Source organism: Fusarium venenatum, assembly GCF_020744135.1.
Source record: "Fusarium venenatum strain MPI-CAGE-CH-0201 chromosome Unknown EDB82scaffold_3, whole genome shotgun sequence".
Classification (NCBI taxonomy): domain Eukaryota; kingdom Fungi; phylum Ascomycota; class Sordariomycetes; order Hypocreales; family Nectriaceae; genus Fusarium; species Fusarium venenatum.
The window spans coordinates 3,831,533-3,844,263 of NW_027072131.1; the positions used below are offsets into that span (position 1 = coordinate 3,831,533).

Consider the following 12,731-nt stretch of genomic DNA (forward strand, 5'->3'; position numbering starts at 1 on the left):
AGCTGCAGGGCCCTATTAATGTAAAGCTTCTATTTATCAAGTAGACGCACCTCTTTTTAAGCTCAATTCAACATCTACTTGATGAAATGAAATTCAAATTGATAAGAAAATGGGTATAATACAAAGAAAGGTAGGGTTGGATTCTCCTCTCACGCAAGCTTAGTTTGCCTCTCTCCCCTGCGTGTTGCCATACCACCACCACTCCTATGTCCTGATATTAGTCTTTCCCTTGATCGCTGCAGAATAGGAAGCGCTCGAGCTACTGCCAAATCATCGTAGGCCATCACACTATCCCCCAATGATCGGCCATTGCACAACTGTTGTGCCAAATCCCATCCATCGCAAAGTGCCAGGTTGGCTCCAAAACCAGCAAACGGGCTAACAGCATGATTGCTGTCACCTATAAACACGACAGGAATGGATTCTATCTCCTCATGATGGAAAGGCTTTTTGTCATGAGCGTTGATTGCAAAGACAGTCTTTGGATCCGTGTAGTGTACAATCGTCCTGAATGGTTCTTGAAGCTCTTTGCCAAGTTGAAGGCCTGTCTCAATAACTTGTTGCACCATCTCCTCGTCGTTTAGGTCTAGCCTCGGCACCTGATCCGCCTCGAGATGACCAACACCCCATACAACGCTCTGTTTGTCGACTGGGGAGAAAAAGCACGACACACCAGTTCCGGAGAGCATAAAACCCCAATCTTTGTTGATGGGAGCAGGAGGAAGGCCCTCGAATCGAGAGATACCTCCACGCAAGATAGCCCCAGCGAACTCGAGGCCATCTTCGGGTCGCAGGTTTGTCCGTAGCTTGCTGTTTGCTCCATCGGCTGCGATGAGAACATCGCAAGTTTCCTCCGAGACCACTTCGTTTTCGTTGTACCTTCTTGCTACTTGGACGCACACTCTGCCGTCTTCGAGCCGACGGGCTGAAAGGCAGCGGGAGTTCCACTGTACCGAATCGCTTGGTCGCAGGTTGTTGTGTAGGACTTGGCGGAGATCTTTCCTTGCTATGCGGACACTAGATGAGGGTAACCCATCAATGGGTTTGTGTCGAAAGCTTGCGTACTCATTCCAGGCCGGTCCCCAAATTTTGAAAGCGCCTTCATCGTTCAGACCAGAAACAGCATTGTCCAGTATCTCGTCAAGGAGACCTAGTTTTCTTAGGGCGAATAGGCCACCCGAAGTATCGTAGCCAGCTAACGATACTGTGTAGCTTTCTCGTTGAGCGCTCACATCAGGAGAATCGCGGTCGTAGAGGATGATGGTCGGCTCTTTCAGTCGAGGATCCCAGAGTTTGCGCAGAGCGATAACGAAGGCTGATCCTGCGACACCTGCACCAGCGACAATAATTGTCTTGCCCTCTAGAAAGTGTTGTTGATGAGGTTCTGAATCCATGTTTTCGATGTGTGCATCAAGTTTGTTGCAGGAAACGAATTTCGTCACGATCGGCAGACAGACTTAAATACTTGCGACCAACGTCTAGCCTCACATGATTTCGACCAGAGAAGCAATTCGTCTGTGACAGTTGAAGAAAGAAAAGTTCTCCTTTAGTGATGGATATTGCTAGACAAAAGTCGTGTAAGTCGAATCTTCGGCAGTGATGCATACACTGATTTCCTTTTTGGTGTATACGGATTGCCTAATCGAGGGTTGACAGGGGGTGGTTCAGCATCTTTAGGTGCTACTTTGTCTCGATATTGGACACAAGTTAAAAAGCTTAAGTCAGCCGAGGATATGAAATCTGTCCGGCATTTTCCATCTATTCATGCCCATGATATCTTGCGAGAGACTTTGAAAAGATGTACTATTACCGAGCAGAATACCCTCGTATCTTATGGGGGAAGCGGTCTTTACCGTGGTTCACCCCGTTGTTCCGTCTCAGATTACGGATAGCCACAGATTAGTCCAAATGAAAGCTTGGACTTGCCTGTTACTGATTCCGACCGAATAGGCATCTCGTATACTCCAAGGTCCAGCTGAACCATACAATGGCTAACATGGCTTTAATGACTTTACATGATAACTAATCAAGGCTATCTGATTGGTCTCAGTCGTCAAAAAGCTACCTACGTACCAGTTGGACCGTTGGATATACACAAACTTCTGTGCACAAATCTAACTAACTCTCCAAAAATGCCCCTGCATAAAGAAAACGGAATAACAAGAACACTGTATGTGGCTTTGAAGGGTCTCTTGTCTAGTGATAGTCCTTGTTAATGCTGAATGCAAATTCGCACCACCACCCCGCATTGACACCCCCTCCCCTCCATCAATCCTCCAAACCCCACCAAAATATTCATTATTCTTCCAACTTTCCAAAAAGAAAATCTTTATTTCTATTTGCTACCGCCATGGCGTCCGAACTCTCGGCTGCTCCCGTGCTATCGACACCGGACGACCATATTCTCGAGGTCCCTGCCGCAGACTCGATCCCTACCTCGACCCTCTCCGACGATGCCCTTCGCACAACATACGAGATCGTTCGTACCGCCGATGAGATCCGCGCTGGAGGATGGAAGCGAATCGGTTTACAGTTCCCCGATTTTATGCTTGTCGATGCCCCGCGCGTGGTAGAAGCCTTGTCCAAGGAGATCAGCACCCATGATGCCCAAGAGGAGGCCAAACCGGAGAGGAGGATATACGTCCTCGCCGACAGCAGCTACAGCGCCTGCTGCGTCGACGAAATCGCTGCAGAGCACGTCTCGGCAGATGTTGTAGTCCACTACGGTCGAACCTGTCTTAGCCCTACAAGTCATCTTCCTGCGATATATGTCTACACCACTCACGATCTAGATTACGAGGTGACGGTCAACGAAATCAAGAAAGAGTTCAGCGATAATACTGTCAAGTTGGTCATCATGGCCGACTTGACATATCAGAATCATGTTGACAAGGTTGTGTCCCTGCTGAAGGAACAAGGTTATAACGACACCTTCTCTACCGCAGTGACTCGCGACCCTGCCGCTTTGATTCCCAACCGCAAGATCCTTTCAGACGAGGCCCATGACGACGAACACTGGAAGGCCTACTCGATCATCCACATCTCCGATCCGCCCTCAGCGCTCCTACTCGCTCTTTACACACGTTTCGCCTCGCTGCACGTCCTCTCTACACCCTCTCCGGCCCTCGAAAACCCAACAATGCGCACAGCAGGTCTTCTTCGTCGACGATTCGCCAAGGTGCTGTCCCTCGCTTCCGCAGGTGTGATCGGTATTCTGGTCAACACATTATCAGTTGCGAATTACCTGAGTTCCATCAACACCCTCCGCGAGAGGATTGCGTGTGCGGACAAGAAGAGTTACACCATTGTCGTGGGTAAACTTAACCCAGCCAAGCTGGCAAACTTTGCCGAAATTGAGGGCTGGGTCGTCGTGGGATGCTGGGAAAGTGGTTTGATTGAAGATGACGCTGGATACTGGAGGCCGGTCATCACACCCTTTGAGCTTGAGGTTGCGCTGATGAGCGAGGAGGAGCGTGTCTGGGGCGGCGAGTGGTGGGGAGGTATCGAGAAACTTGGGCTCAACGACAAGCCTGCGGATGCGACTAAGAAGTCCGAGGATGCTGATGTGGAAGAAGAGGACGAAGTCGACGACGTCGCTGGTGGTGTTGAAGGAGAAGAGTCTGCGCCCCCTGAGTTTGACATGCGCACTGGAAAGTTGATCTCATCGAGTCGTCCTATGCGACTCCCAGTCCGCAAGAATCCCGTTACTTCAGACGCTGCCGAGGCGACCGGCGATGGTCAACTTAGTTCAGCCCAGCAGAACGATTCTCTCATCAAGCGCAGTGTTGGAGAACTGGCAAGCATCAATGGCGTGGCAAGTCCAGGAGCCGAGTTCCTTCGCTCCGGTCGAACATGGCAAGGCTTGGGTACTGACTTTGATAACGAGGCCAGTACGTTGGTTGAAGAAGGTAGAAGCGGCGTCGCGAGGGGATATCAAGTTGGTGAATCAGGTCGGCATTGAGTACAAAACGAAAACAAAAGTGATACCATTTTTAGCATCATAAGGCGTTGGGATATAGACAAAAATAGGCGAATATTGAATGGGTCAAGCCACATTTCTTGATATAACAGGTTCATGGTTCTTTTTATTTATTTTTCGTCGGCTCGTTTAAAAGTGTAGTCATAGTGCTATATACAATAGAATCATCAACCGGAGCAGCCTCCAGGGCATGAGCTACGGCAACATCATTATCTAGCTCAAAAGTTCTTTCACTTTCATCTTCTTGTATCCTTCTTGAGAGATAAAGACATATTGAATCGTATTTTGTTCATAAGTCCGTATAGATTCTCGCATAAAATGGAAAATATGTTCTAGGAGATTTCATAATGCATTAAGCCGCTTTCCTTGCGGCATTCGTCAGGATCTCTTGGCAGCTTGTGCCCTTGACGTGTTGATGAGGACTGGGGTCCCCGGCACGCGTCGTGATGCGTTGTATGCAGGCACCCATCCGGGCACAAGGGACAAGCTGGAGAGCTTGCGAAACTACCATCTGGCGGTCATTGGGCTGGGGTATTGTAGTATTTGGGTATGGATATAAGTGGAGAGGCGGTAGACGCCCAAAAAGGCGGTATCCTCGATGTGTTGTTGTTCTGGTCCGTGCTTGCTGGCACTCGAGTCAAGCGCAGCGGCAGCCATGCTCCAGCTTAGACGTAGACACGGCGAGAGTGAGGGCGGCTACGGCTGCTGTGACGAGAGCCAGAGCGAGAGTGGCTTCGGTGGCTGTGACGGCTGGAGTGGTAAGATCGGCTGGAGTGGCTGCGGTTATAAGCGCTCATGTGTCCACCGTGCAGGAAAGCGACGACTGAGGTGATGGCGAAAAAGATGACGTTCATGATGCCAAAGGCCCAGCAAGCCTTGAGCATGGAGCAGGGCTTGTTGTTGACGAGGTCGTAGCCGGGGCCAATGACACGAACATTGCCAGCAGAGACATCCCAATCGTCTGAACGGCGGATGCTGACGCAGTCGGTGTTTTGGACGTAGCGAAGGTAGTAGACGGCAGCGATGAAGGCGCCGAAGAAGAGGGCATCAACAAAGGCGACAAAGTGGGCGTTTGTCGAGGAGCGGTGGTAGCTGAAGAGGGTGAAGATTGCCCAGGCGAGAGCGAGAACCGAGACGATGAAGAGGATGAGGATAGAGTCGGGTGTCAAGGCATTCTGCTTGACGAATCCATCAACGAACCAGGCGAGCATACCCATACACGGGATCTAATGGATGAGTTAATTTGGATGTCCGCAAAAGTAGAGATAAATGGTGGTGTTTTGCTTACCAGAGTGATAATCTGAAGAACCCGGAAAAAGACGAAGAACATTGCGAAGAGCATCTTTGCGGTTTATAGCCTTGCAACTCGATAAATGTTGTATGTCGCAAAGATCTATGCCTGGTATAGAACGGTTTATGGTGCGCCGGCCAAAGTAATAATGATGGGTGCGCAGTGACTTATAAGAGGGTGAGGATATAAGTGATGCTAGTATAGTCAGTGACTAGAAATGAGTGATGATGATGAGGGAAAAAAGAAGGGATCAAGTGGTGAGAGAGAAAGAAGCTGAGGGTGTGTGGGAAGAAAGGCCTGGTTTTGTAGCAAAAAAAAAAGGTTCGTTCAAGCTATTCAAAACTTGGTGTCAAGATTTCCTTGGTTTCGACATGATTTGAACAAGTCTTGAACTACTGCAAGATGCAATGCATTCGATTCGAATAAGGTGGTTGGTGCTTGGAAATAGATGGCGCAGGACCACGGGGGAGGTGGGATAACCCTTGTAAAACCACCTGTGCACCCCTGTAGCTCCAGCGTGTTGAGTTAGTGGTTGGGCTCTACTTTTTAGGGCCTTGGGCTCATCTTGTTGGGTTTATGCATGTTCATGTCGTGAAATGTCGACCTTGAAACTGGAGATGAGAAGTTATGCATCGGTTATCGTACTCGTCCATATAAATTGAATTATATTGTTATACAGTTTCCCCAGATTTTATTACTGTAAAGTTTTACCTGTTCAACGTTCTTCCTGGACGGTGATGCCGAAATTGGCAACATGACGTCGACTTGCACTAGCAATGCAAGCACTTACAGCCAAATCATCAAACATGTCAGACAACTAATATTAATTGAGGCAATTGAATCACAAATCAAGGCACCTCTTTCTTTTCTATTTAGCCAGGAAGGTCACTATAAGGCCAAGACCATAATTCTAGACCCTTTGATGCAACGTCACAAAAATTCAAGAGGTTGGTCAGCAAAGTAGCTCACAGACCCTCCAAAAGAGGTAAAAACACTCACAAAACAAGTTGGCTGGGAGTGACAGAGAGAAGACGAAGATTGTATCTAAAACGAGACGGCCCCGCTAAATGATTCACCGTTAACTAGACTAGACCCTTGAACAAAACTACCCCTGGCTAAGAAGTCTATTTTCCATCATCTACAGCGCTTTCGTCGGTGGCTGGTGAATTGATGCAGATGCATGCACAAGCAAGATCCATCTATACTCAGGAACATGATCCAAACTTGCATAAATGCGGTTCAGCTACATGTTTCAGACCTGAAGAATACAGTAGTATTCGCCTATAAATCTTCCCATTTCGGCAGATCCGCATCGCAGCAGCACATCAATGGAGCCTTGTTGGAGATAGTATCCATTATTCTTTAAGCGGTGGCTGGGGGGTTCAGTTCAAGTCAAACAAAGATCAACAGGTACCATCGATAGAATTTATCTTAGTAGTTTCACCATTACCGTCTAAGCTAATTAGTTTTCAGTCATTGAATTAAGTATACAGATAATCCGTCACTACTGGACTCTCATTCTCTCGGTCTCTCCGGTTTTTCTTCTCTTTGAACCCTGGACGAAAACCTCTGTTCATGTCCGTGTCTGTGTCCGTGCTGATAGATCCACTCATCCCCGGCCCCGTGCTCCGACCTCCGACCGCTCCTTCCGTGTTCATCTGTATTGGTAGATCAAGGTCATTAATGAGACTCAAATCAACCTCATCGTCGTCGTCGTTGTCATCTTTTCTTTCCGTCTCTTCTGTCCAGCAATAAGACCTTTGGTGCGCTCCCTCTCCAATGTTTTCACTCGGCCCCCGTTTCCATGGCGGTAACTTTACTCCCTCGAGCCTTGGACTCAAGTGATATTCGACCTTGTCACTGTACTGTACTCTCCCATCATCCACAGACACAGAGGCCAGTGATTGAAGGATACCGTATATAAGAATCCAACGACTACGTCGTGCCGTCGCTGGACTCATGTTCTCGATATCATCCATCTTCTCGAATCGCTCGAACGCTTGAACAAGGCTGTTGGTGACGAACCCGCTATCCATCTCGCTTTCGTTGTAGCTTTCTGTGTAAGCGAGTCGTATCCTCTTTTCTAACGCGTTGATGTGATCGGCTCGTTTCTTCGCATCGTTTCTTCGAGATGAACCCGTCGACTCGGGCAATAAAGGATATGGATGTGGAATATGCGGGAAGCGATATTTCTTGTCAAACTCAATCATCATATCTGCTATCGGCAAGTAGTCCGTATCCGACGTAATAGGCCTGTTGGTTTGTTTAGACACTAGCGCCACCATATTCCTTGACCTCAGTTCCAAGACACCCCATATAATGTCTCGGTCCACCAGGCCATCATACAGCGCACCAAAGTCTTTTTGAAGCTTCATCACCAGTGTCCGAGTCAGCCAACTGTCATTCTCGGCGGTATTGACTGATCGGTTGTCTTGTTGTGCCGACGCAGGAGGCCAAGATCCGTACTCGCGCTCGAAATGCTGAAGTAACATGTCCTTCAGTCTACCAATTGCTCTCATCTCCGAAACAGTTTCTGGGGTGAATATGTATATGTCCTGAAACCTGAAGCTAGCGAGACGGTCCTCGGCAGCCTGTACGCGGTCTGAAATCTCCTTACTAGCCCTGTCCATCAATTGCCTCGTGCTTGAGGAGATGCGCTTGAAGTCCTTACACTTTTGCACAGCATCGTACATGCCCACGGAGTGCGTGAAGCATTCTCTCCAACCTTCTTCCCACCTGACATCAGGCTCTTCGGCCCACATCAATAGTGATACTGCCACTGAAGGGCTGTTTCGAACATCGTCGAGATCGCGGTTGTATATATAGCGTACTATCTGGCTGACATTGTCGTTGTTTGGAGGCATATAACTGTCGAGCCGGACGTGAAGGTCGGATAAAGCTTCGTGCAAAGACAGGCCTACGAGCGAAGCGTTCAGTAGTAGTGCAAAGAAGTTGCGCGTAGTGATCTGGTGACGCAGCTGGTCGATCGTCTTTGCGTTCTGCGGAGGCGGAAAATGCATCTTGTACAAGACTTGTCCTCCCACATCCCCTATGCTGGTACGTCCTGATGTAGGAGGTGTTAGTAGACCATCTCGAAGGTCTTGCCCGAGCTTTGCCTCATAATATTCACCTCTGGGTGAAGGTGGTGGATTTGCCTGTCCTTCGAGTGAACCTTGATTCAGAAGCGAAGTCAAATATCGACTGTTGGTTGCCTCGATGATGTAAGAAGACATACGCATCGTAGGCAAGCTTTGACCATTGCGTCCGAGATAGATCAAGACATCTCCATTGGGATCCCACAGCTCCGGGTCTTTTCGCATTTTGTTCCACTTGGTTATGGGTTTTCCTCCTCCACACCAACGTTTCATTTGCGGTGCCGACGCAGGAGTTGCCTGAGGTATTGGCGGCAACTTGCTAGTTGGTGGTGGACCAGCAAGTGGTATATTGCATGAGACCTGTGATCTTGGCGACGGTGAAAGAAGATACTGAGAAGGTGTCGATGAAGATACCGATGGTAAACGTGATTCTGTTAGCGCTGTAGATCTTATATCCCAACCACGGCTCTCAGTAGGACTGAGACCAGGGCTAGGGATGATTCTGGGTTGTACAGTATCAGCACTTGGTCGGCTGGGTTCATCATCTTCGTCCAATGGTTCCTCGTCTTTTTCCTTCTTGCGAAAGGTAAATGTCTTTGCTATGGTCTTCCTCACATCGTCGCTTCGTTTGTCGATCATTGATCGCAGTCCGCTCTTCTCAATGGTGCTGTATTCTTCCGGCATGGTAGCTCTCCTTGTTCGTCCATGAACCCAATCCTCTGTTGGCGAAGTAAGTTGGTTGCTCAGATACGCATCCCTATTCCAATCTGGCGCTGTCATTGGGTTTCCTCTTCCCTGCCATTCGCCCCTATTTCCCATTGGCATAGTAGCATATTGTGGTATTGGTGGAGGATACCGAGGAGACGATGTGAATGGGCTGGTCGGCGGGTACGAAGTGTCGACGTATATACTTTCACCACTCGAAGACGTAGCTGCTATAGATTGAGCTCTTCCATGCTTGACTGGGTCTTTATTCTTTGCTTGCGTTGTTTTCTTGCGCGCATATGCGCTTCGTGCCGACATGATTTATAGAACGGATATGGTTGTAAGTGGGTAGCTGTGCAGTGTAAAGAACAACCAGGATAAATAAAAGACAATGGCCCAAGTGTTTCTATGATGAATCGAGTGGCGTTGAGAGAGCTGGTATGTAATAAAAGGGAGTAACTACTGAAATTGATGATGTGCAGACTTGCAGAAAGCTGCCGCGTGTGGCAAGCAGTGCAGTTGAAATAGTATATATGAGCTGCCAGATGACAAGACGACAAGGAGGCGCAGACTAAGAAATGGCAGTCAGACTAACGGTACGCTCCCCGGAGAATAATCAAGTTGAAGAGCACGAAAGCAGCATTAAACCCGTCGAGGCGAGACTCACGTCCCTCTCTTACAAGGGGACGGCCGCAGAGCCGCGGTACAACGCTGCGAACTGTCTGATAACGCCCGCAAGTCTTGGAGTTTAGCTAGGGCTGATGTGCTCAGGCTTGTCTAGCGTAAAGGCAGTTTAATGGGGGGCTTTACCTGTCTCGGTACCTGGTATCCGGAGCCAGAATGAAGAGAGGTTGATAAATGCTGTATTTGCTTATGAGTTACAAGTTGTGATGTGAAAAGAAAGGGTTGACCTAGACTCATCATAACCACATGTAAACAATTCGAATAAACGCCACGAAATAAAACGATTCATGCATCCGTGACCTATCATTTAAAAAGCATTTACAACTCTCATACCGGATTGAATTCCGTGTCGATTCATCCTATCCCATAGCCTCCTTGGCATCTGGGCAGGTCTGTGCAGCTGATAAGCATCCATGCCAATTAATCCCAGTAAAACTGACCATATGGCTGATAAGAAATATATTAGTAGTTGGAGATAAACCCCAACGCTGTAAGCTCACTCGTCCAGTTCGATCCATGTGCTGCTAAGTAAGCTCTAGGCTCCTTTATTGGGTTTAATTCACCTACTTATAAGAGGAAAGTCACATCGCTTGTACGGGGGAAGTGGTGACAGAGGCGATCATTATTCTTTGCTTTTTGTATCTTGACTTGGTGCTTCCATCATTCAGCTTGATAAGAAGATAAGCCAACCAAAGTGTCAGTCAGCTCTTTATTAACTGAATCATCAATTAATGTTTGTAATGGGTCCGACAAACAGATCCAGGGTCCAAAATTGATTCACTTTATTTCCCCCGCGTTGACAAGGACCTTTAATCTTTTATTTATCAGATGGCAGGTGGTGAACTAAGCCAAATACAATGTCAAATATGTCACAGGACTGATGCGATGAATGTCCTAAAAACCTAGGTATATTTAATGATATAATGACGATTTCGACGCATCTGGCTTAAAAAGAATGACGCGAAGCCAAGAAATGGTGGCTTACTTTTCCATCATGGCCTGCAACCATTTCAAAGCGTCGTGCAGGGCCATAAGCCACGGCATGCACTGATTTAAGGTTGGATGTACTTTAATTGGCCGAAACGATCTTTATGGTGTTAAGCTGTTCTCGGCAATGAAAGTCAGCATTTCCGGTAATAAGAATGAATGATGCAACAGGATTGTAGGGTCGCATTCTTGTCTGAACCAATATAACATTAATACAACGTATAATACAAAAAAGGTAGACCTGTAACGGGCACTTCTGACAGAAGGGTATCTTGCGGCCGTTTCCATGACGCGACATGACATGACAATTAAAAGGAAAGTCAACCAATAAACAAAACTCCGTCGCCATTTCTTTTCCTCCTCAGGTCGACATCACTTCATTACGTCTCCGATGAATTATCTGATTTAAGCACCGTAGTTGTGACCGGGCTTAGTGTCAGCGTGAGCAGTGTGGCCACGTCCTCGCATGAAAGCAAGAGCCTCCATGATGGTCAAGCCAGTAAAGATGGCCCAGATGAAGTAACCGAATGCGACGGCAGCCTGAGTGGATTGGCAGCGGGTGTCTCCGTGGCACTTAGGAACGCCGATGTGAGCAGCAACAGCGGTAGCGCCGGCAAACCAGAAGAGCGAGGTAAGGGCGAGAATACCGAGAGCGATCATGTTGTGGTAGATGCGAGGAGCAAAGAGGGGCGTCAAGGCCAGGTAGAGAAGCATGAGGATGGACCAGACGGAACAGAAGAGCAAGAAGGCGAAGGAGGCAGGCGAGTCGGTCCACCAGCGGTCGGTGAAATCAACCACTGAAGATTTGTTAGTATATTGGATACGATACCTATGGAGAGCAGAGAGTGCTGGGACTTACTGTAAGCTGTGAGGCCTAACTCGATAATGAGAAAGACAGCCAGAACGGCATGTACAATGGTGATGATTCCCATAGACATGATGATGATAGTATGGGATGTAGTAGTGGTAGGTTTATGTTGGGTATCAAGTTTTGTCCAAGGTAGGGAAGACAAAAGACAAGAGAGGTCTGGGTCGTTGAGTAGGAAGAGAGAAAAAGGGTCCAGCAGGGGGGAAGATATAAGTAGATATTAACTTTAAATAATTGACGGGAGCTTCGGAAAAGATGATGACAGTGACTTCTTGTCTTGTCTTGTCTTTTTCCTAGAACAATGACGGTACAGCGTCAGTCATGTGGCTTAGCCCATCAGGGAACCGCTCTACCCTCCAGCACCAGGTACTACGGAGAATAATCGAGGCCAGTTAATGGGGACTACGTCAGTTATTCGGCAGTCAAGACCCCCAAGACCCCTCCAAGACCCAAGCCAAGCGCGAAGCTTTCCCCAAGCGAGGAATAACCCAGTGGTCAGAGCCAATCATAAAGAATCAGTGTCTCGAGATCTGCGCTGACGACGTCCTTGAGTGGCTGACGATTTCCTGCTTTCAGTGCTCGAAGGCGTTTAGAGGGCGTTGCACGAATGACGTGGTCGAGGCCCCAAAACATATGATGTTTGGGTGATGAGTGTTGGGTGATGTCATTTTGTGGCTCAACACATCCAACACAGCCACTTGTATCTCCCGAATACGAACACCAAGCATTCCTCCATACTCTGGGCAAACACTTACAAGTACTGTACCTACAAGCATTCATCATCACTATTTCAACAAGACAACAGCCCATAAGTAAAATAAACATAGTTTCATGACGTGACGCGACAACTCTACAACATTCTATTAGTAGTCCAGTCTAGTTTAGTCCAGCCTTGACTAGCAATTTCGTCGTTTTCTCGGCCCCATCCGAATCACTACCGATCAGTGATCACCACCAGTATTCCTCTGATCTACGCTACTACATTATTCTTGGCTGATGCTATGCCCAGAGCTAACTATACTGACTAGGCCTTGGTTCGGCAACTGAAACCCGGATCCTAAGACAATCTCATTCATTCACGCATTCATTGTCTATGCCTACCAAGTTCATCATGTCTTGACA

The 12,731-nt window shown here is 47.9% G+C and overlaps 5 protein-coding genes across 5 annotated transcripts; 1 reads left to right on the forward strand and 4 right to left on the reverse strand.

Annotated features, from left to right (window-relative positions):
* Positions 1-5: 5 nt before the first annotated feature.
* On the reverse strand, positions 6-1,870 carry EDB82DRAFT_506707 (uncharacterized protein). Its single transcript, XM_025727560.2, has one exon. It carries the CDS (start codon positions 1,392-1,394, stop codon positions 150-152), a length of 1,245 nt encoding a protein of 414 aa, XP_025582014.2. The 5' UTR covers positions 1,395-1,870; the 3' UTR covers positions 6-149.
* A 388-nt stretch (positions 1,871-2,258) lies between these two features.
* EDB82DRAFT_506708 (Diphthamide biosynthesis protein 2) lies at positions 2,259-4,065 on the forward strand. The gene has a single exon (XM_025727561.2). The coding sequence runs from the start codon at positions 2,351-2,353 to the stop codon at positions 3,959-3,961; it is 1,611 nt and encodes a 536-aa protein (XP_025582015.2). The 5' UTR covers positions 2,259-2,350; the 3' UTR covers positions 3,962-4,065.
* Positions 4,066-4,644: 579 nt separating this feature from the next.
* Positions 4,645-5,321, reverse strand: EDB82DRAFT_477663 (uncharacterized protein; the record flags this gene model as incomplete). The annotated part of the gene is made up of 2 exons (XM_025727562.2): positions 4,645-5,205; positions 5,268-5,321. 2 exons carry the CDS (start codon positions 5,319-5,321, stop codon positions 4,645-4,647), a joined length of 615 nt encoding a protein of 204 aa, XP_025582016.2.
* Positions 5,322-6,751: 1,430 nt separating this feature from the next.
* EDB82DRAFT_433060 (uncharacterized protein) lies at positions 6,752-9,388 on the reverse strand (the record flags this gene model as incomplete). The annotated part of the gene is made up of 1 exon (XM_025727563.2): positions 6,752-9,388. The coding sequence occupies one exon, from the start codon at positions 9,386-9,388 to the stop codon at positions 6,752-6,754; it is 2,637 nt and encodes an 878-aa protein (XP_025582017.2).
* A 1,344-nt stretch (positions 9,389-10,732) lies between these two features.
* On the reverse strand, positions 10,733-11,891 carry EDB82DRAFT_244083 (membrane-associating domain-containing protein). The gene is made up of 2 exons (XM_025727564.2): positions 11,601-11,891; positions 10,733-11,538 (listed from the first exon to the last, which is right to left on the reverse strand). Exons 1-2 carry the CDS (start codon positions 11,677-11,679, stop codon positions 11,147-11,149), a joined length of 471 nt encoding a protein of 156 aa, XP_025582018.2. The 5' UTR covers positions 11,680-11,891; the 3' UTR covers positions 10,733-11,146.
* Between the last annotated feature and the right edge of the window lie 840 nt (positions 11,892-12,731).

Coding starts and splice junctions, on each gene's coding strand:
- EDB82DRAFT_506707 (XM_025727560.2), bottom strand. CDS start 1,394: ATGGATTCAGAACCTCATCAACAACACTTTCTAGAGGGCAAGACAATT.
- EDB82DRAFT_506708 (XM_025727561.2), top strand. CDS start 2,351: ATGGCGTCCGAACTCTCGGCTGCTCCCGTGCTATCGACACCGGACGAC.
- EDB82DRAFT_244083 (XM_025727564.2), bottom strand. CDS start 11,679: ATGTCTATGGGAATCATCACCATTGTACATGCCGTTCTGGCTGTCTTT. Junction 11,539..11,600: donor GTTAGGCCTCACAGCTTACA/GTAAGTCCCAGC, acceptor ACAAATCTTCAG/TGGTTGATTTCACCGACCGC.